General features: G+C 47.0%; 1 protein-coding gene across 2 annotated transcripts in view; it reads right to left on the reverse strand.

Annotated features, from left to right (window-relative positions):
• Positions 1-359: 359 nt before the first annotated feature.
• The window catches only part of LOC111158655 (sorting nexin 9), a 105,078-nt gene continuing 79,501 nt past the window's right edge, over positions 360-25,936 (reverse strand). For both annotated transcript variants that reach the window (XM_022520846.1, XM_022520847.1), the window contains exons 10-18: positions 23,462-23,592; positions 18,939-19,042; positions 17,346-17,449; positions 13,423-13,500; positions 8,963-9,039; positions 7,758-7,847; positions 5,637-5,751; positions 3,745-3,836; positions 360-2,074 (exon numbers count right to left, since the gene is read on the reverse strand). In XM_022520846.1, the coding sequence (XP_022376554.1) occupies positions 2,027-2,074; positions 3,745-3,836; positions 5,637-5,751; positions 7,758-7,847; positions 8,963-9,039; positions 13,423-13,500; positions 17,346-17,449; positions 18,939-19,042; positions 23,462-23,592 (839 nt within the window). In that variant the 3' untranslated portion in view covers positions 360-2,026. The remainder of the gene's footprint in view (positions 2,075-3,744; positions 3,837-5,636; positions 5,752-7,757; positions 7,848-8,962; positions 9,040-13,422; positions 13,501-17,345; positions 17,450-18,938; positions 19,043-23,461; positions 23,593-25,936) is intronic.

Genomic DNA, 25,936 nt, shown 5'->3' on the forward strand with positions numbered 1-25,936 from the left:
GTGACATGAGATTTTTACACCACAGGATTAGGTTACAGCACATGGAGACAAGCAAACATCACTTCTCACACGCGCACACGCGAACACACCCCCGTCGGCTGCTTCTCTACGGATGGCTAATATGCTTGGTCGGCATCAGGATCTGTGCTTACAGTGCTCTGGTGATTAAGACGTGCTTCTAAGACTGGTGGCTCTGACTTAAGGAATTAAAATATTAATTCATATCAGGAGAATTAGGTTTTGGGGAAAAATTCATTATCTGGACTATTTTTAGGAGCTGGAAGCAAGAAGCGATTGTCCAAAAAAAAAGGAAGGAAGAAAATAAATCACACAAATACCAAAAAATGTTTTTGAAAAAGTGCTTTCAGAATTTACTGTACAGTCTTTTTTTTTTTTTTAAACAATTTACTTATACGTTGGCTTCTACATGCTCTTACATTTGTGTAAAACATTTATACATATTCTTTACAATTTGTACATATATTAAATGGCTGTATCATAAACATTGTTCTAGGAGATTTTATAAAAGAAAAATCAAGTAGGGAAAATTACTTATAAAACATTAACAAAACCCGTGATATTAAAGAACAAGAAATTCTCATACTCCTGTTCATTCGATTTCCTCTGCTACTTATTTTTTGGTTTCATTTTGTTTGTGCTGGCCCAAACCTTGCATCGCCTATACTGTCATCACTAGGTCAGGAGAATGGAAGCAGTGGGGAGAGGCGGTAAGGCAAGTGTGGAGGACGGGCTCACTGGGCCGCGGCGGGGGGATGGTGCAAGTCTGAGTGCTCGGGTTTAAAGCTGACGGTCGGCCACGATTCGCTTTCGCTGCGCGCCTCCGTCTGGAGGCCGGGGATCGGAAGAATCCCGTCGCGAGTTCCGGATGCAGTCAGGAAGAGCGTCACTCACCATCATGCTGTCCTTACAGAGACCAAAAGCTCCAGGGACCGCTGTGCAGGATTCAGCCTGTGACCCCTATCAGTCCCTAAGCGCTTCCATCCGGGGACGGAGAGGCCTACCACACTGTGGTTTCCACATTTTCAGGTAACACCCCCGCTCACTTGTCTACCCTCCAAAGTAAGTGGCAAATCACGGCCTCGGAAACAGGTCTCGGTACTTCTGCCTCAACAGCTGAAGACACCAATGCGGGGCGAAGCTCTATGGGGAGCATGTCTGTTCCCCAGAGCAGAGGCCCCAGCGCAGCCAGCTCCAGCCCTGGGAGCAGAGTCAGAGCCCTGTAGACACGTGCCCACCCCTGTCAACGTATTCCTTCTGGCAAGAACCATGCTTTCACCAGGCCTGGGGAGGAAGCCCCCCCCAACCCCCGTGGAAGGGGACAGTAAGCAGCGTTCCTGAGGGAAGTGGGGGCAGTGAATGGGATCCTGGGCTTTTGCCACACTGCACGCTCTGACGGGACACGTGAGCCCCCTCCCCTGCCCCGAGCCTCCTGGGAGGGAGCCCGCAGCCCCCAGGGCCCCTCCTGGCTTCCTCCTTCCTGGAAACAGAAGCACTGGAGTCATAAATATGTCAGTGAAAGGCATGTAGAGCTTCCTAAGTAGATAGGAATCCCACGGGACTGAAAAGAGTTATAAAAATATACAAACATATATATTTTTTATTCTGGTATATTTCATATTTTAAAGAAAGCAAATAGTAATTATCTGACATTGGGTAAGACCCAGAAGATCATGGACGACGTACAAATTACAATTTTATGTAAAATATCAGTGGGGGAACCCCTAATTTTCCATTCAAAATTCTGATAACTTTAAGTACTTTCCAAAAATAGAGACAATTTCCATTGTTTTCAGTAATGGATGTGGAAACGAACTGAAGAAGACTAACCCCACGAACCGAGGCATTTAGGTTGGTTAATAAAATAGACGCAGTTTTTTACAACTCTTTCTTTTTGGCTTTTGGTCTTTTGTTCCTCTTTGTTTTTGATGAAGGGGGAAGAAATAAAATTGCATTGCCCAAAGTCAGAAAGAAGCACTTCGGAGCTCTCTTGGTGTTCTGTTGTGTTCTACATAACCGGGAAGCGGCCGAGGGCCTGCCTCAGCTTTTCTGCGATCTGGTGAAGAAACGAGACAACCTTGAGATGCGCAGTCCCACCAGGACCTGACAGCCTTCTACTCCTGCCACCTCCTACGAGTTAGACACTGCAAACATTTCAGAGGCTTCAACTGGGCTAAGCTTCAAGTCTCCTCCAGCACCAACCAGCCACGGGGTCCCAAACCCCAGCTTGCAGGAGGCCCCCCTTCTTTCTGGCACAGCCACTGTCTCTCTCAGGAGCAGTATCTCCAGACCAGGGGTCTGACAGGGGTGGGTGTCCTACTCGCACGGATTGCCCTGTCTTGTCGGACACCCATGGACTCCCGGGCCCCCACTGCCGGGCACGCCTCCCAGACCGTCGGCGCCTCCATGACAGAGCCGGTGCGGGACTGCAGCCGTGGCTACGTGCCCAGGCCTCCCCCAGGGAGAACACACGCTCCCTGAGGACACGGATGTCGCGGCCGTTCTTGGAGCCCAAGCACCTGGTGAAAGTACTTAGTATATACTACGCGCTCAATACAGGTTTGCTCCACTGAAAAGCATGTGAACTTTAGCATTCAAGCATTGCTTTCTCCTAAAACTGTTACATCCGACAAGGGACACTGGTTAAATGTCACTGAGTCACAATGTCATTGATAATTAAACCTCACTTGGGCTTAAGATTATCTAACAAATCAACATGATCGGAGTTTTAAGAGTTGCCCTTCAAGGCTCTTCTAACGCAGAACAACAGCAACCTGGATTCCAGTACGCGAAGGCAACCGTACGGCAGCGCTAGTTAACACAGAGAGCCCAGGAACTGCACGCCGGAAGGGACAAGTGTGCTTAAGGGAATTCCTTCTGGAAGCTCAGCTCCCAAACCAGCTGCTTCCCACACACGATTCACACCCTGCGGCAAGCACCCTGGTCACAGCTGCCGTTCAAGGATCTGCTGCCGGAGCCCGACACTTCCCGCACCGCCTCGCCCAAAGACGACACGTGCACGGACGTGAGTGTGGGGCTGGCCCGCCATCGCCCTCAACACACGCGGAGCAGAGCATGGTGCGAGTGGGACACTGAGGAAGAAGCAAGGCGACCCGCACGGGGTCAACGACACGGTTGGGAACTTGCCTTCAGGTGCCGGAGTTTCCGCTTACACGCTACGTCTTTGTTCTCTGCACACACCGGTAAACAACCCAATGACTATGCAGAGCACAGAAGCTTACATTTTAGTGACCGTTCCCTAACTGGAAATATTTGAGGTTTCTCTCTGTCTCGTTTTCTGAGGTTCCTCTGGTGCACAACGAAAGCTCCTTCATGAAGCCTGCCCACGGTGCCAGGCTCCATCCCCGCTGAGGCCTGCAGAGCCGGGGGCCCCGCTGTCCTGCACTGTCCCCGGGCACAGAGAGGCTGGGGGTGGGGAACCTCCCACAGGACTTCTAGGGGCCTCACAACCAGCATCCACCACCCCTTCTCCCTTAAGAGAAAACTTTTTTAACCCAGTGGGATACAAAAAGGAAAAGGCCGATATAATTCAACGGGATTTAAAAAACCCCTACTCCATAATTAACCTCCTTTGGTTTATTACTTAGGATTAAAAGATACAGGCAGACTAACTTTATATATGGTCAAAGTTACGAGAGCACGCGTCCTCCGTGTGCATGCATGCGTGTGTGCATGCAAAGGGCCCGGGGAGGGCGGCCGACTTACTGTTTCGTAGAACTGCACCTGCTGCTCCAGGTACAGGCGGATGACGCTGTTGTAGTCGTAGATGCGGTTGCTGTGGAAGTGATTCATCTCAGCTACAACCAAAACCAAGGTATCAGTCAGTCCCCCCAGCCTTCCACAGGCCACGCGGGCTTGCTCTGCTCCGTTGGCCCGGCTGGCCTCAGGGCAGGGCCAGTCCCTGACAGATCACTTTACAAAGAGGCTAGAAAAGTCATCTGCATAGCTGAGGGCAACCATACTTTCCCCACAGAGGGGTGAATCTGTTGACATGCGGATGAGACACTGTGAAACCCAACATAGACAACCACCCACGTGTGGACTTTGCTCTCCCAGAAGGGACGGAGCAGGAGGCCGGCGTGGGGCTCCCTCTCTGCAGACTGTCGGTGACACAGGACCCAGTGAGGCACCCAGCAGGTCCCACCCCGGCCCCTCTTGCAGCTGCCTGGACAGGTTTCTTGGGGTGCCCTTGAAAGGCTGTAGGGATGGGGGAGACGCAGGGGGACCCTCTTCTGGATGGAGTTGGCTGCTCAGAGCATCAGGGCTCCCAGAACCCAACCTCTTGCCAGGTGAGAGGCTCTGTTCTCCGGACCTCTGGACCTCTGTTCTCCAGCTCTGCTGAATTTATGTCCTCACAGATGGCTCCCTTACCGCATCTGTCTCTCGGTACCAGCCCCGCGCCCATCACCACCTCGGCAGAGGCCTTGTCACACCTCCACCTGCCTCTTCCCTCATTCTGTGCACCTAGAAAGCCAGCTGCTGGCATACACGCCCACCGTAAGGGCGCTGTTTTGAGTCTTGTATTATCTGAAGTTGTACAAAGCTTCTCATTTATCTGTTTGGAAAACTTCACACACAAGTTCAAAGCCAAATCCCCTGTTTCAACCCCTTCGGAAGCCAGATCTTCTCTCAGATTTTTCTATTCCTGCCCCTAGCCGCCTCAGCTCTGGAACCCTTTCAGACACTCTTGCCTCTGACCCATGCACCTCCCTGAGGGCTGTTCCTTGGGCAAGTCTGCAAACGCGCTTCCTTCTCTCCCCGAGCACCATGTCTTCTTCGTGCCTGCAACTCTCAGACCACAGAGGCAGCGGTGTCCCGCGTGGGCTTTCTGACGACTGCCCGCCAACCTCTCCCACCCTCTCCCTGAGGTACCACCTCTCCCTGTGTACCTCTCTGCCCCTCACCATAAAGCCTTCCAGTGGCCTCTTAATGCCCCCAGTAAGACCAGGCTCTTCTGCCAGCTCTCAAGGCCCGCCACCACCACCGACACTCATTCCCCAACAGCCTGTAAGCCGATCTTACTCCTGAAGACCAGTGAGAAAATCTTGTCCCGCTATTTTGTGTGGGTTTGTTCAAACTAGAACATCCTTTCCCTTTCTCTTTTGCCCATGCCTGCTCTGTCTGTCCACCGAAACAGGAAAAACCCGTTCACGGCTCCTGTGTGCCGGAAAGCACTCAAATATATAAAAATTATTTAGTATCTTTTTACCAACACTCAAATTTTGCCGAAAAAGCCATGTCCAAACTCCCTTTACATTCTCTGGTCCTAGGGGATAGAGGTTACAAACTGCTGAAAGCTGAACTTTGGCATCTAACACAGCGTCACGACAGGAGCTGAGATGAAGGGTTATAAAAGGATCTTCACGGTCTCTGAGACACGATAAAGAAGCCTGGGCTTAATCAGGCTGGCACTCCTAGCTGTCTCAATCGGGTCCGTCTGCATTAACACCGGGACCCTGCAAACAACGGGCTTGGGAGGAAACTCTAAATCAGCTCTTATCTGCTTAGCTGTGGTCCATGGAGGGCCTTCTCTCCAGCCAGGGAAACAACAAGGACCGAAACCGTCTCTGCGAGCGATGCCCGAACCCGGGCCTTACCTTGCAATGCATAAGACATGGTGCCAACTCGCTTCACCATGTTCTGTTTGTCCTGGGGGGTGATTTTACTGGTGGCCACCAGCTTATCACTTTCTTTCACTTTCTCTATCGCTCCCTGTGAGATATGAACATAAGAGTGTTAACAGAACGACGCTCAAAGGACCAGCCTTTCATTTCACACGCAACGACGCCAACGTCTTCTACAACTTACCGGCTACTGAACAGAAACACGTCCCCACAAAGTAAGAACGTAGGAGAGCGCCTGAATGTAACTTCCTGCAAGTCACTTGGAAGCAAAAGGGTTGCTATTCTTGAAAAACAGAGCTAAGCCAAAATGGACAGTTTTCTGCTACAGCAGCATGAAAAGCAAACGGCACTCTGTTTCTGTAATATCCGAGCCCGTGCCAGGACCAGAGGCGCGCAGGAGACGGACACAGGCATCGGGGTTTAGAATGATGAGGGACATGGGGTGCCTGGGTGGCTCAGTGGGTTAAGCCTCTGCCTTTGGCTTGGGTCATTATCTCAGGGTCCTGGGATCGAGCCCCGCATCAGGCTCTCTGCTCAGTGGGGAGCCTGCTTCCTCCTCTCTCTCTGCCTGCCTCTCTGCCTATTTGTGATCTCTGTCGGTCAAATAAATAAATAAAATCTTTAAAAAAAAAAAAAAAGAATGATGAGGGACAGTCTGTGCTTGCACCTGTGCTCTCTGTCTCTGTTCGGGGCGTGCTGGCCGGGGGTGCTGGTACGTGTGGGCTGTCACCTTTACTTTGGTTTCTGGGAGGAGTGCTACCTTGATTTCAAATTGATACTCAGGTGGAAGGAGTGAGAGAGCTCCTGAACGTTTCCCACTCCAGGACCATCATGTGCTCGTGAGAGCGGTCTGGAAAGAAAAACTTTATGCTCGTGCATAAACCAGCCACCCTGCCCAAAACTCTTCATTGCTGGCCTCAATCCCTATGACAAGCTGATTCTTCTGAGTTGGCTTTTTTAACTGAGGTTTTTACTTGTGTTATATTTACTTATGTTATTTCCCCCTAGTTTTGTTGAGCTGACATTCAGCACTGCGTGAGTTCAAGGTGAGTGCAACCATGATGACCTGACGTCTGGACCCCAGGACAGCGACCACAGCGACTGCTGTTCACATCCGTCACCTCCCACAAGGACGAGTCAGTCTGATGTTTCCTTTGTGGGGACAATTTTTCAGATCTATGCTCCCAGAATCACTACCTCTGAGAGACTGCTGTGCTCTCAGGCTCACTGCAACCTTACACACAGCAGCCTTGGTGTGGAAATGCCTGAGTGTCCATTGGTGGACGGTTTGGTAAAGAGAATATTCTCAGTTTTATATTAAAGTATCTGAAGTTGTACACTACCCCTTCCCAACACTCGGATCATTAAGCTGAACGCTAAAACGGCCACACGCAAGGACTGCCAGGGTCGCAGACCAGCCCTCTGTAGAGATTATCCTAATAAATCCAAGTACATCACAGTCCCCCAGAGTATGACAGTTGACAAAATGCCCCTATTCTGAACAAATACGTAGAGTCTAAAACAAGCCAGAGCTGAAATGCGAGGATACCCAAAACATTTCGAAATTCAGTTTAAAAATACCTTTATGGTGGGAATTATATAGTTTCCTTATTAGTACAAAAATATAAAATCGATGTTGATCATTTAAATTTTCATTAGGAAACCCTTTGTCAGGCCCAGGGGGACAGAATATCTGTGCCTCGACGGGGAAGGGTCTTTGAGGACCCGCCCCAGCAGCTTACAGGGGTCTCATTAGCAAGGGCAAACTGTATTCCTAATCTTGTCTTGAATTTGCAACAGTGTGATTATTTTGTCTGCTACCTGGTCTAAGTATAGGCATAAAGGAATCTTTTTTTCACACTTTTGTTTCCTCAAAGTAATCTTTTTACGGAATGGAAGAAACCAGAAACTATGCATAGTGTAACTGTGTTACAGGATCTATTTCAACAGCCCAAGGGGACCTAGTCGGTTTCAGAAAGCTCCCTCCCCCGCCCCCCACTCAGGGCCATGTTGAGTGACGGGCCCGCGCGGTGGCCGTGGGCCGTGGCCCTGGCTCCCCATATCATCGTGTCCGCACTTCTGTGATCAAATTACCTTGTGGGCACCGATAATATCCGGGAAGCAGCCGAGGAAACCTTTATACTCATGATTACACTCCATGAGAAAATGGAGATCTTTCTTTGGCTGCAACAAGACACAGGTTGGTTATTACTGGCAGAAAAATCTAGACCGTTGAGGATAAGAAAAGGGTCGTACTGGAGGACGGTATGGGCCAAGCCCTTGGTACAAGTTACCGTCTATCAAGGGCTAAGGCATTCAACATAGTTTTCCTGCAAGAAAACAACCCTCAAGGCTATTACATTCTCAATCGTAGTTTAGAGGGAAAATAAAATATCAGATCATTTTTAGGCTGGTTGGTCAAGTTAGTTATTTTGAGGCGGTTTAAAATATGACACTGTATGCGCAAAAAACTAATACTATTTATATATGAGCAAATAAGATGTAATCATTTAATGTCTACATTTTAACAGAGAATATAAATTATTATTAAAAATCTGGTAGTCATCTTAAGTGGCAACTTAAAATTTTTCTATTTTTCTGAATTATAATTTTTAATAGCTATGTTAGGCACAGTTCTAAAAATTCATCTTCTCCTCCAAGCAGCGGTAGTCCGTGACCAACATGAAGGTGTGTGTACGTGTGTGCGCGCAGAAGTATGTTATTTCAGGAGGTCACCTGAGAAACTTTAAATAATTCGGGGACTTGAAACAACATCAATGTCTATTCCCCTTAAGGGAATCTATTATCAGTTATCAGTAAAAAGAACTGGGAACTGGACCACTGAAGGCGCCAGTAAAAGCCACGTGGCTGGAACAAAGACCCGCCCCTTGCCAGGGCCCTCATGGGTCCCTTCTCCTTAGTGGCTGCCGAAGGCGGAGAGCCTGTCACGGTGGGGTCCACAACTGCCATTACCAGCCGAGTAAAACAAGCCTCAGATAGGCTACCGGTCCAGAAGGGGGGGGGGTAACCGCAGCTCTTGCTCTAACATCCCAACCCCCGCAAGGTGGTGGAGGGTGGGTCCGAGCCACCGACACTGGAAGGCATTCATGTCCATTTCTCCATGGTCAGTGCGTCCACCGTCCACCACTGCGGCTTAGCGGAGAAACACGACGGCCATACACAATGAACAAAGAGAGAAGAGGAGATCTATCTGCAAAGTTTGTTCTACAAATTGGCTAACTGAACACATGGTTCCGACAGCCTACAGTCCGCTCGGGAGCCCGTGTGCGTGGGGATACCTGCTCTGCCACAAGACCGGCGATTTCTTCATAAGTCTTTCCTGCTTCTGTTATCGCAGCGTTGAGATCTGTTTCGCCTGGAAATCAGTACAGCTACGTCAGTGCTCATGAGTATTTTCTCTTTGTTGATATTACTGAAAAATTTTATTAGAGCAAACACTACACTTTTCAAAACTAGAGGCTAGTGTCATGAGTCCTCCTCTACCGATACCCCGGCTTCCCAACGAACGGTGCGTGGCCAGTCTCTCTGCACCTGCACCATCTACCCCTCACGTCCCCCTTTGCTGGCCACAGAGCAACACACCCATAAACTACGTCAAAGACAAGCACCTTCAAAAAGCAAGGACGATACCAACACCACCCTGGGGAAGTGAGAACGGCTCCTGACAGAAATGTCTGGTCAGTGGGAGGCTCCCGGTATCTGGAATCAAGCTGGCCGCTTTCCGATGCAGAGAAAGCCCACGTGGCAGAGAGCTGTGTTTCTTCCATCTATAGGTTCTTTCTCCTCCCTCCCTCTTTTCCCACAAATTTCTTTTGGGGGCAGTGAAGAAACCAGGTCCTTGCCTTGGTGCCCACAGCCTGGGTTTTGCTGACTATGCCTGTGGTGAGAACACAGTCCTCTGTCCCCTGTACCATCCAGATCTTTCATCTTAGGAAAGGTCTGCAAAGTGTTGCTGTTCTACTCCTGGTACTCCTTCTTGATCTGAAGCGTTTCTATAAAGAGAAACTCTCCTTTATTGACTATCTGGTTACCTTGGGGTATTGGCAGAGAAAAAGCACATTAAGTGTTTTCTTTCTCTTTACTGTTTCAGAATAATGAGCTGATCCTCTAACCATTCCCCAGAGGTAACAAATTAACTTTTTAAAAAAGTATCACTGCAAGTTTGGATTTAAAAGTACTGATAAGCTTCACTGCAGAGAAAGTATTATTTTCACTAATGCTCTAATTTTCTCTTTATTGGCCAGTGGAAGGCTTTTCAACTCAGCATCTGGGTTCTGCTAGGAGCTTGGGTCCTTCTGGGTGGGACGCAGAGCTGAGAACTCTCCCTGTGGGGGGCGCTAGAGGGGCTTCTTGCGACTGGCTTGGATATTTTGGGGATTTTTCAATGAACAGAGCAAAGCAAACTGTATTTTTTTTAAAAAGAGGAAAACCATAATGAGCTCATATAGATATTTCCAATTCAAATTTAGGACTTGAGGATTTTTCATAATGTATTTTAAAATTCATTTTTATGTTTAGCTCTTTCATTTAAAAAACTTAGTTCCTAACAACGGAAATTTAATTACATGTTTGCTTTACCCTACAATATGTAAAAGTTTTTTTTTTTTAAGATTTTATTTATTTATTTGAGAGAGAGAGAGAGATCACAAGTAGGCAGAGAGGCAGGCAGAGAGAGAGAGAGAGGAGGAAGCAGGCTCCCTGCCAAGCAGAGAGCCTGATGTGGGACTCGATCCCAGGACCCTGAGATCATGACCTGAGCTGAAGGCAGAGGCTTAACCCACTGAGCCACCCAGGCGCCCTATAAAATAGTTTTAGAAGGCTTTAGAATAACAATACTAACATTTTATTGCTTACTATATGATTACTGAAAACAAAAGATTTTTGAAGTCTTTTTGACTTTAAGGTATCTGCTACTAGGGACGTATAATCAAAATTCAGTGTTTTACAGTGATGTGAAATAATTCTTCCCTACATGGCTATGCCTTTACTCTGATGTATCAAGTGATTTATTTTGCTTTCGCTTTTTAGGGATTTTTCTTTACATTTTAATTTAAAATTTTTTCTTAGTAATAAATGTAGAATAAATAGACATGTAAAACATGCCCATGGTTCCAAAGTCAAGTCTATACAAGCTAAAACCAGAGGTCTTGCTTCTATACTTGTTCCTCTTCTCTGCTACAGTTAACCACTTCAATATTTTTATCAAGTATTTTCCACGGTAACCCGTGAGGATAGGAAGTGCCTCATGGATCTGTGCAAAGGCCATGTTCCAGCTCCGCATGCTCCAGCGTCAGTGTCTGCACTCCCAGAGGGAGCGTGGAAATTTAACATAATCCGAGACTTTCTCAGGAACTGGAAGCCTCCGAATTATTGCAAGATCAAGAGTGCAGCGCTGCCCCATGTCACCAGCGCGTCTGAGCGAAGGAGGACGTGATAAGACAGCGCTCGACTCTGTTGACCTTCATTTGCCTTGAAATGTGAAAAGCAAGTCCGGGGGGACTTGAGAAGTTCTTTGAAAACAAGATCTCTAGGAAGCTGAAGGACAGTCCCCGCACAGCATATATACTGAGTTAGCACTGCTAACACTGGACCCAGGGCCACGTGCAGCGTGAATGCCGGATACGCACCGACTGACAGCCCGAGGCAGGGCCAGCGGTAAGGAAGCGACGGTGCTTCTGTGCGGCTCGCACAGGTGGGTGCGGTGGAGAAGGCACAGTGCCTTCAGGGTCATCTCTCACTCCGCCCCCCACCCCAGGATGCCCCCATCCTGCAGGGCTCTCCCCCCACGGCCCCTCGCAGCCCTATCTATCCTTTCTGCCGGGTTGCTCTTCATTGAAATTACAGACAGAAAATTCCAGAGAAGCTGTTCTGAAGGTCTGCGGATTCTACTGAAATTCACAGAATGACAAATACATGGGATGATTTATGTATAGTATAAGGTACCAAAGAACATCTTCAGGACCCATTTCCCAGATTACCAACTGCCTTCTCCTGCCCTCTTTCCAAGACTTCTGGTTCAATTATCTGCACCCTCTATCAATGCCACATTTAGTGAAGGGTTGAGTGAGTGTCTCTGCTGGCATTGAGCACGAGAACAAGTGAATCACTGCGGGGTAGCTCTGAATGATTTTTATGTTTTTCTATCTGACTCCAAGGAACGGAAGTCCTCAAGTCTAGATCCACACTACTGGAAGGACCTAACAATGGCTACACAGCTCATCTTGGAGCAGTTCCATTTCTAGTTAGGATGGGGACAACTGCAGGACTCTTGTTCTCTGTGTAATAATACCAAATACGCTAAAACATCAGCCTTCTCCGTCAAGTCTCCTTCATCCTGTGGGGAAGAAGAAATCCAAAGGAACTCAATTCAGAAAGGCCTGAGTCTGCGCCCTAGGCAAGCTGCGGAGTCTGGAAGCCCTGGGGGAGGAGAAAGGAGCCTTCCACGGGCAGAAGGGCCCTGTTGGGACGGGAGGCTCTGCTCTGCTTTTACCAGATGCGTGGGGGCTGGTGTGAGGAACCAGCACCTGGGGGAGCCCCAAATGCAGAGCCAATCTGCCCACAGGGGTTTTGGACACTAAGGGGTGATGGCGGGAAGTGGGGGTGGGGCTGGAGGACAGAGAGCTCCCGGGGGAGGCTTAAGGAAGGTGAGATTCAGGTGGGCTCCGACATGGACACGATGGGGGTCCTGCATCTTCACTCCGGTCGAGATGCCAGAGAAGCACAAAGCCAAGAGCACTCCGGGGGTCCTGCCAGCACCTAAGCAATGGGTGGGGCCCGACCCCTGGCGGCATGGTGGCCAGAGGACTGGTCATTCCACGCCCACATTCCTCATCTTAAACATGAGGGGCCCGACGGACCAAGCCTCAGAGCCCCCATCCGATCCGAAAGTTGGGACGGTGAGGCACAATTCAGCCAGGACTTACGCGGGAGCCCCGGCTCCTCCATGCTGGCGAGAGACTCATTTCTTGTTCCTGAAAATACTCAGACACTGACGTCCACAGACCCATCTCCCCTGAGCATCAGAATAAATACCGAGACCAAGGTACCAATTCCACCGTTTCTGTAAGCGACCGGACACACTCAAATTTAGCAGTGCCGCTCACCTGACAAATAATACTTTTACTTGCTACCCGCTCCACAGAGCAAACTAAGTAAAGTTCACCGAAACGTGCTTGTCCTCACGAGTGCTGTCAACGTAAAGCGACAATGAATTCGAGACAGCACGGGACAGACAGACAGCACGGGACAGACAGACAGCACGGGACAGACAGACAGCACGGGACACAGACAGCACGGGACATTGCCGAGAGTAACTCTAGGTCGTGGAGAGGCCCGAGGCAACGTGAATTTGTTACTTAGTCAGAATGTTCCCTCCCAATGGCCTTGACGAGCTCCGGCCTTCGTAGCAGGAAGACCTGGCCTCTGAGGTCGGCGGAGAGATGAAAGCCAGACGGGGGTGACCGGTCACCGCTGCCTGCTCTGGCCAAACACAAGAGCCGCCTCCGAGCACAGAGAAAGGCGAAGAACGAGCACGAAACACGGACATAAGCAGCCTCCACCTCCACCTTCCCAGAAGCAGTGAGGGAGGTCGCAGGAGCGCTGGGGGAGCAGCGCGGCCCAGTCAAGGGTCAGTGACAGGGTCCCGAGCTGTAGCGTCCCTGCGGGGGCACAAGGGCCCGAGGGGGGCTGGTCAGCACCAGACGCTACGGGCCCAAAGGATAAGAAAATACGCACGCACCCTGGTACCCGCTGGAGCTGAACACCGTCGCTAAGCTCTGCAAGGCCTTCCCTATCTTCTGGTACTCCTTGGGTAACGCTGAAAGAGAAAAAGGAAGACGCTGGTGACGGGCCCCCGAGCGAACGGCAATGGCATCACTATTTCCCCAAAGTGATTACTTTCATCATAAAAGAAATCTTTAGCAAAATTGTCGGCTTTTTTAAATTATTGATTTTTTTTCAGTAAAATCTGCTATTAACCAATTGTTCAGTTCATGGTGGACGCGCTCATTACGAACGACCACCCCGGCGCGCCTCCTCACTCACGGCGCGAAGCCGGAGCCGCCGGGGGCTCGTCTGGAGGAGGATTTCTAGCGGCCGGAGTCCTCGCGCGTGCCCCGTCCTAGGACCACCACGACAGCCCCTCTACCGGGGCAGGCACACTGTCTCTGTCCTGCGGGATAGGAGAACAAGGCTTCGCTAAGTAAACGGGCTTGCTGGGGGTCGCATGGGGAACAGGTGGCGGATGTGGCCTCTGAGACACCTGCTTTCCCTGCGGTTATGTATGCGGGACTGATTATCTGCGAAACAAGACTAAAGGCAACAAGGTGTGGGGAAAAATGTGGCAGAAGGTCTCATAGGGCCAGCGAGGACGGATTTGAGTTTTTTCATCTGTATAACATTGTAACATGATGAACGAAATGATCTCTGAGGGTCCTTCTAGGGCTAAAATTCTAGGATTCTAGGATCATTCTGGAGAACTTTCTAGAAGAGTCTCTGTATTTTAAGCTATTTTTTCTTTGCATCTATAAATAGTCCCCTTAAACACATCTACCGCTTTTCAGCAGAATGCCTTATTTGCATTTGAAGAATTAAAGTGCAGTATTAAGAAGAAAAATTCAAATGTTTCTTTTAAAAAATCTAGTTCAGAGAAATCTGAAACATGGTCTTTAAGTTGCAATAATCAGGGGACACGATTTTAAACTCCATTAGCTTAACTTTAATAAACTGTTTGCCTTTTTCTAACTATATACGGGAGGTTAAAGACATCTGCCATGTGCTTCACTATACTTACTACGCGTTAGATTTCTCACTTTACAGATGAGGAATCTTAAGAAACTATTTTGAAAGAAAAGGGGAAAGAAGATATGCTTCCCTCAAATCCTAAACCAAGTGCTTCAAACTCCTCTCCTCCCAAAAAGGGAGCAGCCTTAAGCCAACATCCTCTATTTCGTAAATTTGACCTGATGGGTTATATGGGACATGAAGCTGACCGGATGTTGTCAGACATAGGGATTTAACTTTTTTTTTTTTTTTTAAAGTAGGCTCCATGCTCAACGTGGAACCCAACGCAGGGCTCAAACCCTGGACCCCGAGATCAGGACCTGAGCTGAGATGCAGAGTCAGACACTTAACCCAATGAGCCACTCAGGCATCCCAGGGATGGAAAGAAATCATAAGCCCAGATTTCTGTGAGATCCTTAAAATTCTGATTAAGATTTATACTCAAAATATTTCTAAAAAATAGAGCACGGCATTCAAAGAATATGCAGATTTCAACGAATAACTATTATTATGGCCTCATAAGAGCTTACAGCTCAAATTTATTATTTTACAACAAAATCACTGTTTGAGAGAAGCGCCACTCCCCTTGTTCATGAGTTGACCCTTTGTGACCACAGGCTGGTGGTGGCTTTTGTTCTCTAATGCTGCATTTGTGTACATTACCATTTTGGGCCTAATCAGTGCCGCACCAAGGACATGGCGTCGCATTTCCACGCCATGAGAAAGGAGTCACCGTCCTCGAGTGGGAACAGCTGTCCCGCCCCAGCATGTGGTTCTCCTGGTATTGAGGCTCATGTGAATGGCACAGGGTCATGCAGTGAGAAGCAGGGTCTTTGCTCCCCCCAGCAAAGGGCCAGACCATTAAATATTTTGGGCTCTCTGGGGACACAGGTTTCTGCTGGAAGTACTCGACTCAGCCACTCTAACAGGAAAGGAGACATAGCTAGCATGTAGGGAAGCGGGCCAGGCTGTGTTCCACTTTACAAAAACAGGCAGCAGGACGGATCTGGCCGCCAGGCCACGGTCAGCCAACTCCTGGTAAGGCTTAGATTTTATTACTATTAACTGTGCTCTGCTATCTTAGTTCAGCCACAAGTCACCCCACATTCAGCTTCTTGTTTACTGAAATTGTTTTCTGACTTCAAATTTTATTCTTTTCCCCTTCTTTAGAAGAAAAATATAACTTGTTAAAAAATCTTTTTACAAAACATAAAATCAAATTCCTTCCTTTGCTGAGGATCACGGTTTAATAGTGGGTATGTATGATTTTTATTATTCAAAGTAGAAGCCATTTTTTTTTTTTTTTAGTAGAAGCCATTTTTAAGAGAAAGACAAAACAGAGCTGAGTATAAATAGTATTCTTGTAGGGCGTCCATGTGGAAGGCCAGAACATTCTCAGATACCGGCCTCACGGTTGGCCTGCTGGCCTCCCCATAACCAGAGCTCAGTTTCCTCTCTGGGACTCAGATGTCTGTTCTGGTGATAAGGATGGGATGGGAGGACAGGGGAGGAAACTCCGGAGAGTCAGTGGCCCTCGAAGACAGTGTGAATGCTACGCAGTGATGACCCGGCCTCCAGAGCCCGTGGGGCCTCCAAGGTGGCAGGGTAGCTGGCTGGCGTGACCCCCGTGGCTGACAGGGTCGGTTTTCAGCCTACGTTATGTGACATGAGGTGCTGGAGAATGTGGGACACCATGGGTCAGCAGAGTGATGGTCTAGACACAAAGGGAAGGGGGGTGTGGTAGGCTGGGGGTCAGGATAAGAAGTCCTCGAGGGTGGAAAGGCATGATTGGTGGAGCCACCGGGGTTCACACTTTCCTAGTCTGACCCAGCTCATGCTCTCCACAGCCAACAACCCCAGCCTTTCCTAAAAATTAGATTGTAGTGGTTGCCTGGGTGGCTCAGGCAGTTCAGCGTCTGCCTTCAGCGCAGGTCATGATCCCAGGGTCTTGATCGAGCCCTGCGTCAGGCTCCCTGCTCAGTGGGGAGTCTGCTTCCCCCTCTTGCTCTGCCTGCTGCTCCATCTGCTTGTGCTCGCACTCTGTCAAATAAATAAATTCTTTAAAAAAAATTAGGGCCGTAGCCAATCCAGATGGCCCCGACTTAGCAATTTATAGACTTTATAACAGTGTGCGAGATCAGAACATGCACTCATGGGAAATTGTACTTGGAATTCAGTACCTGGTTCCTGCCTAGGGCTGGTGATCTGCGGGAGGACCCTCTCCGCAAAGCAGGGCCGTGGCAGCCCCACCAGCTGGAGACCGTCCTGCACCCGGACAGCCGTCCTGTGCCCCACTTTCAGTACAGGACATGCTCGACACCGGACTATAAAACAGGCTTCGTGCGAGATGCCTTTGCCCACATGCAGGCTGACCTTCCGAGTGTCCCGAACACACTGAAGGGGGGCCAGGCTGAGCCCCGGCGTGTGCGAGATCAGGCATATTGAATGCATTTTCGACTTGGGCTGTTTTCCACTTAGGATGGGCTTACCGGGCTGCAGCCCCCGTGTAAGCTCAGAAGTCTGTACACAACACCTTACCGAGTAAAGACTACGCGGTACCGTCCTGAGACAACAAACACTCTCAAAACACGCAGAAAGATGAAATGCCCATAGGTTACAAACCCCAACTAACTGGAAACGTTTAAGGCAACATGGTGTTTCATATGGGTTCTAGAATGGGCTTTGTTGGAGAAAATTCTCTGCTGTCTAAGGAGGGCTGACAAGTGAGGTTCGCCCCCGGGCTGTGGCTATGACCTGACTTGCGTTCACCACAGGCATCTCTGAGAGACGGCTCCTCAGTGCGGTCAAGGTCACAACATCGAGCTTGGACCACCACACGTGGAGCCTGTAGCCCCGAGCCGGCCCGAGGACGGCACTTACGTCCTGTGCACCGTTTCCAGTGCTCCTGCCCCACGGTCAGCAGCTCCTTCACGCCGTCGTCCATGGCTTTGGTGAATTTACCGACAGCATCACACTTCTGTTCTCTGCGGGGCAAAAACACAAGAACGCATGTCCTTCACTCTGCTACCAAATGGTCAAACAGTGTGACGTGTAGGAAGAGAAAAACCAATACAGTCAGGGGAGATTTAACGCCAAACCTGATATTGGGGGGGGGGACTTGTTTTCTTGCATTGTAATAACTCCTCTTAAACCAGGCTTGATTCAAATTTTTAAAAAAGGGGTGCCTGGGTGGCTCAGTTGGTTAAGCATCTGCCTTCTGCTCAGGTCATGATGCCTGGGTCCTGGGATCGAGCCCCTCATTGGGCTCCCCGCTCAGTGGGAAGTCTGCTTCTCCCTCTTCCTCTACCCTTCTCTCCCAGTCATGTTCACACTCTCTAATAAATAAAATCTTAAAAAAAAAAAAAAAAACCCAACATATTTTTGAAGAATTGCTTAAAAATCTGCCATTTAAATTTTAACTGTTCCCCTCCCCCCCTCAAATCCATGTGAATTTAAACTAAAATTATTCTAAAGTACCCCAAATACTGATTTCCTGACTATCTGATTGAGCAGAATTCTATCAGTGGTGGTACTGAGTGGGTCTTTATGCGTTCCAGCAAGTATGTTAGTGAATTGCAGGTAACCTCAATACCAACCAGGTCAGTGACACTGAACATCTCAGTTCTTTGAAGATGTAAAAAGTACTAACCTGAAAAACTCATCCCCAAATCATGTTAAATGGAAAAAAAAACAAAAACAAAAAGAAACCCCAAACAGATTTTGAGACAGAATGCACAGTGTGAGGTCTTTCCTGTTTCCACAATTTTCCCCTTAGATACGTATGTGCAGAGGACATTTCAGAAGACTACAGAACTGGGCCAATAAATTAACATTTATTTTTCTCTGCACAGTTGCAAGATGGTGTTTGTTTTTCTTTTTTCTTCTCTTCTTATGTTTGGTAACACATAAGTGGTAATTGTATAAGAAAAAAACTTCTTAAAAAACAAACCCAAGATTTCTTGTTAGCCTTTACATAGAAAAGGAACTACTTTTCAAAGAAAAATAAAATTTTTTTAAATTTAATTAAAAAAATTTTTTAAAATTTAAAATTATTTTTAAAAAATTACATAATTAAAAACAACAAATTGAAAAATAGCACAAAAAAGCAGGCTGACATTTGCTTCTTTCAAGGTGATGTTCAGAGACTTCTGCTTTGTTCACAATTATGTGGGTGCGCTGGCTCTGGGCTACTTTGCTTTATCGTGCTTTATTAGAAATGACTAGAAACACTGTTGTCTGCTAGGAAACCACAGACTTCAAGGTAAAAAGGAAGCAGATTTTAATCTGATGCTACAGCTAAAAACACCGTGCTTTCCTGTGCAAGGGAGGTTTTCCCAGTCACCTGACTGTGGTCCCCATACGTTCCCACAGACACACCCCTCACTCCAGCTGCCCTCGGTCACACCTGCGGAGGCCTGCGCGCACAGGAGGGGCCCGGGCTGGGAAGAAGGCAAGTATGACAACAGCGCTCACATTTCTATTAAGTCCAAGTCGGGTGCCTCTGGTTCCATGGTGGAAAATATCATAACTCCCACCAGCTCATCTCTCTCGGCCTTCCTCTTCCCACTTTTCCATTCCTGCAAAGAAGAACATTATAATGTCACAGTGGAGAGCGGAGTCAAACTGGTCTTTCCACTCCCTCAGGCAATCAGCTCGCTGACGGACTAGCTCTAATTTTCAGCAGCAGCTCCACGCCACTGTCCTCTGTACCATGGGACATCTGTACGTCCCAAATGCAATCTCGGTACGCGAACAGTGCCGAGGTGCGCAGGGTCCTGGTGAGCTGGAGTTCCATCACTTTCTTTCCCCGTGCACAGCAATGGAACACAGTGAACATGAGCACCCCTACAAATCCTGAACAAGGGCCTCAAAGTTGCAGGTTAAATGTTTTCTGAAAAAGACAAAAACTTTTCTAAAACACAAGATAGGAACCAATAGCATAAGCTATTTAAAAAAAAACAAAACTATTTTTGCAAGATACACCTATAAATATATAGCTCTATATATACATAGAAAAGTGCCCCCAAATAAAATCTTTTTTAAAAAGGGGGGGCACCTGGGTGGCTCAGTGGGTTAAAGCCTCTGCCTTCGGCTCAGGTCATGATCCCAGGGTCCTGGGATTAAGCCCCGCATTGGGCTCTCTGCTCGGTGGGGAGCCTGCTTCCTTCTCTCTCTCTGCCTGCCTCTCTGCCTACTTGTGATCTCTTCGTCTCTCTGTCAAATAAATAAATAAAATCTTTAAAAAAAAAAAAAGTGCCCCAAACACTAGTGCACAGCAACCAATTCTCACAAAGTGAGTATGTGTGTAAACTACCCCAAGGCCAAGAGAAAAAAGCGAGCATTCCAGAAGCCCCCTCGTGTCCCTTCCCAATCACCACCCCTTCCCTCCTGCACTGAGGTGACCAGTTATCTTCTCTTTAACGCCGCCCAGTTCCTCATGTTCCTTCCAAGTCGCGTGATCTAAGTGCACGTCCCTCATCTGGGTCTGCTGGTTTTTCTGAAGACCACTCTGGGTGTGTTCTCGGGTGTCCTGGGCTCAGGCTGTGCTTAGGAGTGAGGGCCACAGTGCTGTCAGAGCGCTGTCTCTGGATGCCACTGGGGCACGACGCTCCATTCTGGGCACACTCCCCAGTTTATTTATCCATCCTCCTACTGGGACCCCCCCCCACCCTGGGCCCCCCACGTGACGAGCACAGCTGCTATTCCAGGTCTCCCGGGACACACGTGCACCCATTTGCCAGGTGGGTGGAAAACATTCCACTGTGGCGGGTAATGCCGGCCGCTTTTCCGACTGGTCTTGCCCACTTGCACGCCCGCCAGCACTGTGGGAAAGCCGCTCAGCCCGCCAGGAGCTTGGTCTCTCGCTCTTTCTCACGTCCGCCGTCCCGGCCAGGGCCCAGGGGTTTTCACGGTAAGTTTACCTTGCCTGTGCGTGATGACTGAGGAGGTTAAGCCGTTTCCTACCTTTGTGGATGACCCAGACCCTTTCTTTTACGAAAGGTACCTTACCAAATCTCTTCTTCTACTGGCTTATCTTATGGATTTGTATGGGTTTTCTTCTGTTCGAAAACACAGCCCTTTGTTGGTGATAGAAGTTCAGATCTTTAGGTCATTTTTAGCTTTAAAGTCTTCTTCTGACACACAGCAGTTCTTCATCTGAATGTAGTCTAATTTATCAGCCTCTTCCTTCCCGTGTGACCAGTCATTTCTGTGTCAGATTTCAGAAATCCTTCCCTACCTTAGGGGCATGAAGATATCCCCCCACACCCCGTGCTACCTTTTCACAGCTTTATTATGCTGCCTTTCACATTAGACCTTCAAACCAACTGGAACAGATCTTTTTTTTTTTTTTTTTAAAGTTATACAATGGAAACATTCAAAGACGTTTAAAAGTACAGAGAAAAGTCTAATCCTGCCCAGACTCAGCTGTCACAGGTATCAACATTTTGCTGGTCCTGGGTTTTCTATTCTCCTCCATTCTACCTTTTATTTTCTTCTTGCGGATTTTATTTTTTTATTGGAACTTCCAGATTTTACTGGAGGTCCCAGCCATCGTATCATTTCACCTGTAAGTACCTTTCATAGATAAGGCCATGTTTTAGCAATAGAACCACAATTCCAGGGTCAACCCTAACAAAATCAACAGAAGATCATTATGAGGTAGGGACTGAATTTCACTTTTCCTCAATGACGCCATCCAGCTGACCTGGCACCATTCCCTGGACAGGCTGTCCTATCCCCCTTGTACTTAGCCCCATCTTTGCCATAAATCAAGTGTCCATTCTATTCTGTTGCACTGGTCTGTTAGTCTACCCTCATGCCAATACCATGCCTTTACCATTAGTTCAGCTTTGTACTGAGTCTTCATAACTAGAAAAGGCCTCCTCCCTCTCCCTTCATTCTTTTTCAAGAGTACCTTGGCTATTTTTAGTGCTTTGATTTGTCACACGTATGTAACATCTTTTCTGTTCCTCAATCCATGAAACAGTACTGGCACACTTAGCTAGGTTTTATTTTGCTCAAAAATGTTTCATAGTTTTTTATGTAGCGTTTCTCTGTACATTTTCTTATACTTATTCCTAGGTACATTTTTATGCTGTGACAGTTTTTTCAGACTTTCATTTCATTATCATTTATTGCGGGTATGTAAATATGTAATGTCTTCCATCCAGCTATCTTACTAAATATTTATTTCTAGTAACAGAAAAATTACTATCCATCCATCTATACAAGCTACTTCTGGCCAAAGAGTCACAGTTTTTAGTGATTATCTAGTTTTACACAGTCATTTAGCAGATGAGGAAACTGTGACCAGGGATTCAGTGCCATGGCCAAGATCACAGAAGGAGCTAGAAGCAGAGTCCTGACTCCCAAGTTCTTTCTTTTTCCTATTCTATCAAATTCACCCAAAACCCCAGTGTCTAGATGTATTATTATTATTATTTTAAAAAATATATTTCTTATTTATTTATGAGAGAGAGAGAGAGAGAGAGAGAGAGAGAGCATGAGAAGGGAGAGGTCAGTGGGAGAAGCCGACTCCCTGCCGGGCAGGGAGCCCAATGTGGGATTCGATTCAGGTATGACCTGAGCTGAAGGCAGTCGCCTAACCAACTGAGCCACCCAGGCACCCTAGATGGATTATTTTTAATAATAATATTTTGTACAAAACACAACTTTCAGAAGTGCTTTCTGAATCAAATCTTCAGAAAACCAGGACTTTTGTTCAAGGCAATAAACTTGGGAGGGGACTGCATGCAGTTTTTGTGTATACAAAGTAACAAAACGGATGGACAGAACTCCCTTGAAGAACCCAGTTTCACTACTCTGTGGTTCCAGGGAATACTGTGACTGATCATGACAGCTCACCAGAGAAATCAGAATTTTCCTGGGCCCCTTGCAAGGCTAGAGCTACGACTAGACAAGAAAGGACGAAGCACCTCCACGTTTCCCAGCTCCGGGCTTGGTTACATGCAACCCACTCGAGTGAGCCTGCTGAGTCTAGAAATCAGCAGCAACTGAAGATGAGGCACGATTAGTCATACTATGTTACGTGTGTGCCTACGTCCGTAAACACACACAGAGCCCTTATTACACCTAACACATAAATGTGTTCACATGAACAAGGGTAAGGAACTACAAAGCAGTTTAGCAAGTAAATCTCTGTCTGAAAGTTCCAACAAAGTACATAATATTCTGGTATTTGGTTAAACATGAAACTGATCTCATGACTTTTTTTCTTAGGATTGTAATGTATTTTGTATCTGCTGTTGGCATCTGAGCTAACTTACGCTTTCACTCTTTGCATTGTTTTCTAAGATATGTGATATTTGTTATGACAGAAATACAGAGAAAACATCTCTACAGAATAAAAAGATAGACTATAGAGTAAAAGCTTATTGAGAGAAAAAAAGCTATCTCCAAAGCAGACAATAATGAGATGTCAAACAGCCAATGTTTTCTTGATTCTCAACAAAGAACACACAGCCATCTGCAGAATGAGTATCCACGGGGACAAAGACAGAGCAGCATTATTTACTCTGAACGGGCAACTACAGTTTTGGAAAAATGACTCGGTTTTGAGAAGGATGGTCCACTTCTGAACCTTTTTTTTCATGACATTATTACACTGCAAGGTCAAAACACGATCTTAAGGAATCATTCACTCTATCTCCCTCACTTTATGTGGATAATATCCTGCATAGTTTGGGGCCTCTCCTATTTTTAGAAGCATCTAGGGAAAAAATTCCTCACCCTATCATATCTTTCACCTCCTGCCCACTCTGGGCCATTCCCAAATTTATGGAAACCACTCGGGCAAGCATTCTTCCTCATAGTGTGACTAACTTCCCACAGGAGTACTAAGGTTTCGGTCCCCTCTTATCTTTGGAGGAAATGAGAAATAGCTAACCGACATAGTTTTAACTTTCAGACATGAAACTGATGTGAACGTGATGATTCTGAATATGACCGAAGACTATCATAAGATCAGGGCCTACCTTTTCATCTCGGAAATTTAGAAACTGCTGGAAAAGCTCGCTTTCTGAGATCACTGGGTGCCGACACATCCTGGTCATCCACGCCTGGAGCCTCTCCATGCGCATTTTGATGAACTCTTCTTCGAAGCGACCTGGAAGGGAAATAGCAAGAGTGACTCGGAGCACGCTGTAAAGCAAATTACTGTCACACAAAGGAAAAGCCATTTGTATCTACTGGGTGCTTGGTAGAAAGTAAGGTAGTAACAGGTAAAGACCATGGCAATTTTTCACTAACCTAAAAACAAGCTGTAATACAGCGAATGCTCAGAGAGACATGGGAAAGGTATGACAGACATTTTAGTTTTTAAGAATGAGATTCTGATTTAACAAATTAAGAAACTTTTTAATTGTGACAAGAAAAATCACAGCCACAAAGTGCGAATTTCTTCAAAGATCCATAAGTACTCAAATTCAAAAGCAAATCTTATCTAGGTATGAGAAACTTTGTCTGATAAATGAAGACGATCTCAGTTCTGTGTGACCACGTGAAATCTATAGGCAGGAAAGGGGGTGAGAAAACGGAATTTAATAAGTAATTCCTACAAAGGGCATAAAATTTCTGTATTTATAAAAATATGTCCCAACACAATATAATCTCAGATACACAAACTTAAATTTAGTATTTATGAAAAGTAACTCAGGACTGTAGCTCTTTATTCTGTTTGTTTTTTTTTTAAATTACTTAAGCCAAAAACAGAAAAAGACATTTTTCATGAATGCAGTAGTGCAAGCTACCATCTACCATCTCAGAACTTATGACCATTCTAAAACATAGCTTAATGAGTGATATTTCTGTTTTAAGAGCAGAAAGTCAGCTTAACAAGCCTGACATAGCAGTCATCATGTGAACACTGAATGTATTTATAAACCTCCCAAACAAAACCACTATTAGGTAAAAGGCTAGCTATAGTTGAGCAAGGCAATCAGCTATCCCCATCCCCCTAAAACAATTCTAAAGCTGGAGAGAACCCACCAAAAGTAAGTGTTCTGGAAATCAACCAAAGGCCAACAGCCATCTGAGAAGTGTTTATATTTGCAAATCTGCTGAACTTTACGCAAGAAGCGTGGAAATCTGTGGCACTCTGGAGTGGGGCGGCTACTAACTCCCTCCGGCTGCTCCTGGGCCTCCCCACCCTCTCCTCAGTGGACATGGAAGGTCTGCCAGTAAAGGCAGACCGTGAAGACCGGCTACGGCAGGTCCCCTGGTGAGGTGAGAGGCTGGCCTGATGTGGAGTGGGGGGACATGCCCATGCTTAGTGGTGGTGGCAGGGACAATCCAGAGGCCAGTGAACAGAAGGGGCCAGTGACTCCACTAGCCAAGGTTGCACAGTTGGGCCAACCATATTCCAGGCTGAGGCTGTGTGCAGAAACAGTGCAGGCCAGATGGGATCCAAGCCAGCCACACATTCCTGGCCAACGCTGTAGGCTGCACACACTTGTGAAGGAGACACAAGAAGGCCCACAAAAAAGTGAAAGCCAGGACAGCCAACTTGAAAATTATCTGAGCTCTGAATGCAGTCTCCTACCCACACGGAGATCCATCAGTAGAGGACAGAAGCCTTAGTGGCTTGAGGCAGGCTTACCACTAATCTACACAGACACAAGGGTGAAGCCCAGGAAGCCAAACTTACAGAAAAAAAAAAAACACAAAAATCATTGAACTTCAAGGAAGAGAGATTTCAGAGACTTAGCCTGAGCAAGTTACTTACCAAATAAACCAATAAACATAAAGTAGCAACAACAACCTTCAGAGAGGAAAAATCAGAATCAAGAACTGCTGAAATATATTCTCTGAACTCTTCCGTTTTCAACAAAATATTAAGAGATGTGCAAAGAACCAGCAAGGCATGACTCGTACCAACAAAAATGTAATCAACAGAAACTGTCTCTAAATGCCTCTGGATGTTGAATTTAGTAGACAAAGCAGCTTCTAGAAATACACTCAAAGAACTAAAGGAAGTCATGTTAAAAAATGTAAAGAGGGGGTGCCTGGGTGGCTCTGGGTTAAAGCCTCTGCCTTCAGCTCAGGTCATGATCTCAGGGTCCTGGGATCAAGCCCTGCATCGGGCTCTCTGCTCAAGCAAGGAGCCTTTAAAAAAAAAAAAAAAATGCAAAGAGACATAGGACATAAAATCACAACAAAGATTCTCAGGAAAAAGACAGAACTTATAAAAAATTAAAATGAAAAGTTGGGGAGTTGAAAATACAATAACTGAAATTAAGAAATCACTCTAGGGGCTCAAATGCAGATTTAAGACGACAGAAGAAAGAATGTGGGAATCTGCAGATCAATAGAAGTTACCTAGTCTGAAGAACAGAAAGGAAACAAAAACAAAAACAAAAAAGGAAGCACAATGAACAGGCCTCAGAAAACATAAAGCAGGGCGCCTGGGTGGCTCAGTGGGTTAAGCATCTGCTTTCTGCTCAGGTCATGAT

Source organism: Enhydra lutris, unplaced genomic scaffold, assembly GCF_002288905.1.
Source record: "Enhydra lutris kenyoni isolate GAN:26980312 unplaced genomic scaffold, ASM228890v2 scaffoldscaffold62, whole genome shotgun sequence".
Lineage (NCBI taxonomy): Eukaryota > Metazoa > Chordata > Mammalia > Carnivora > Mustelidae > Enhydra > Enhydra lutris.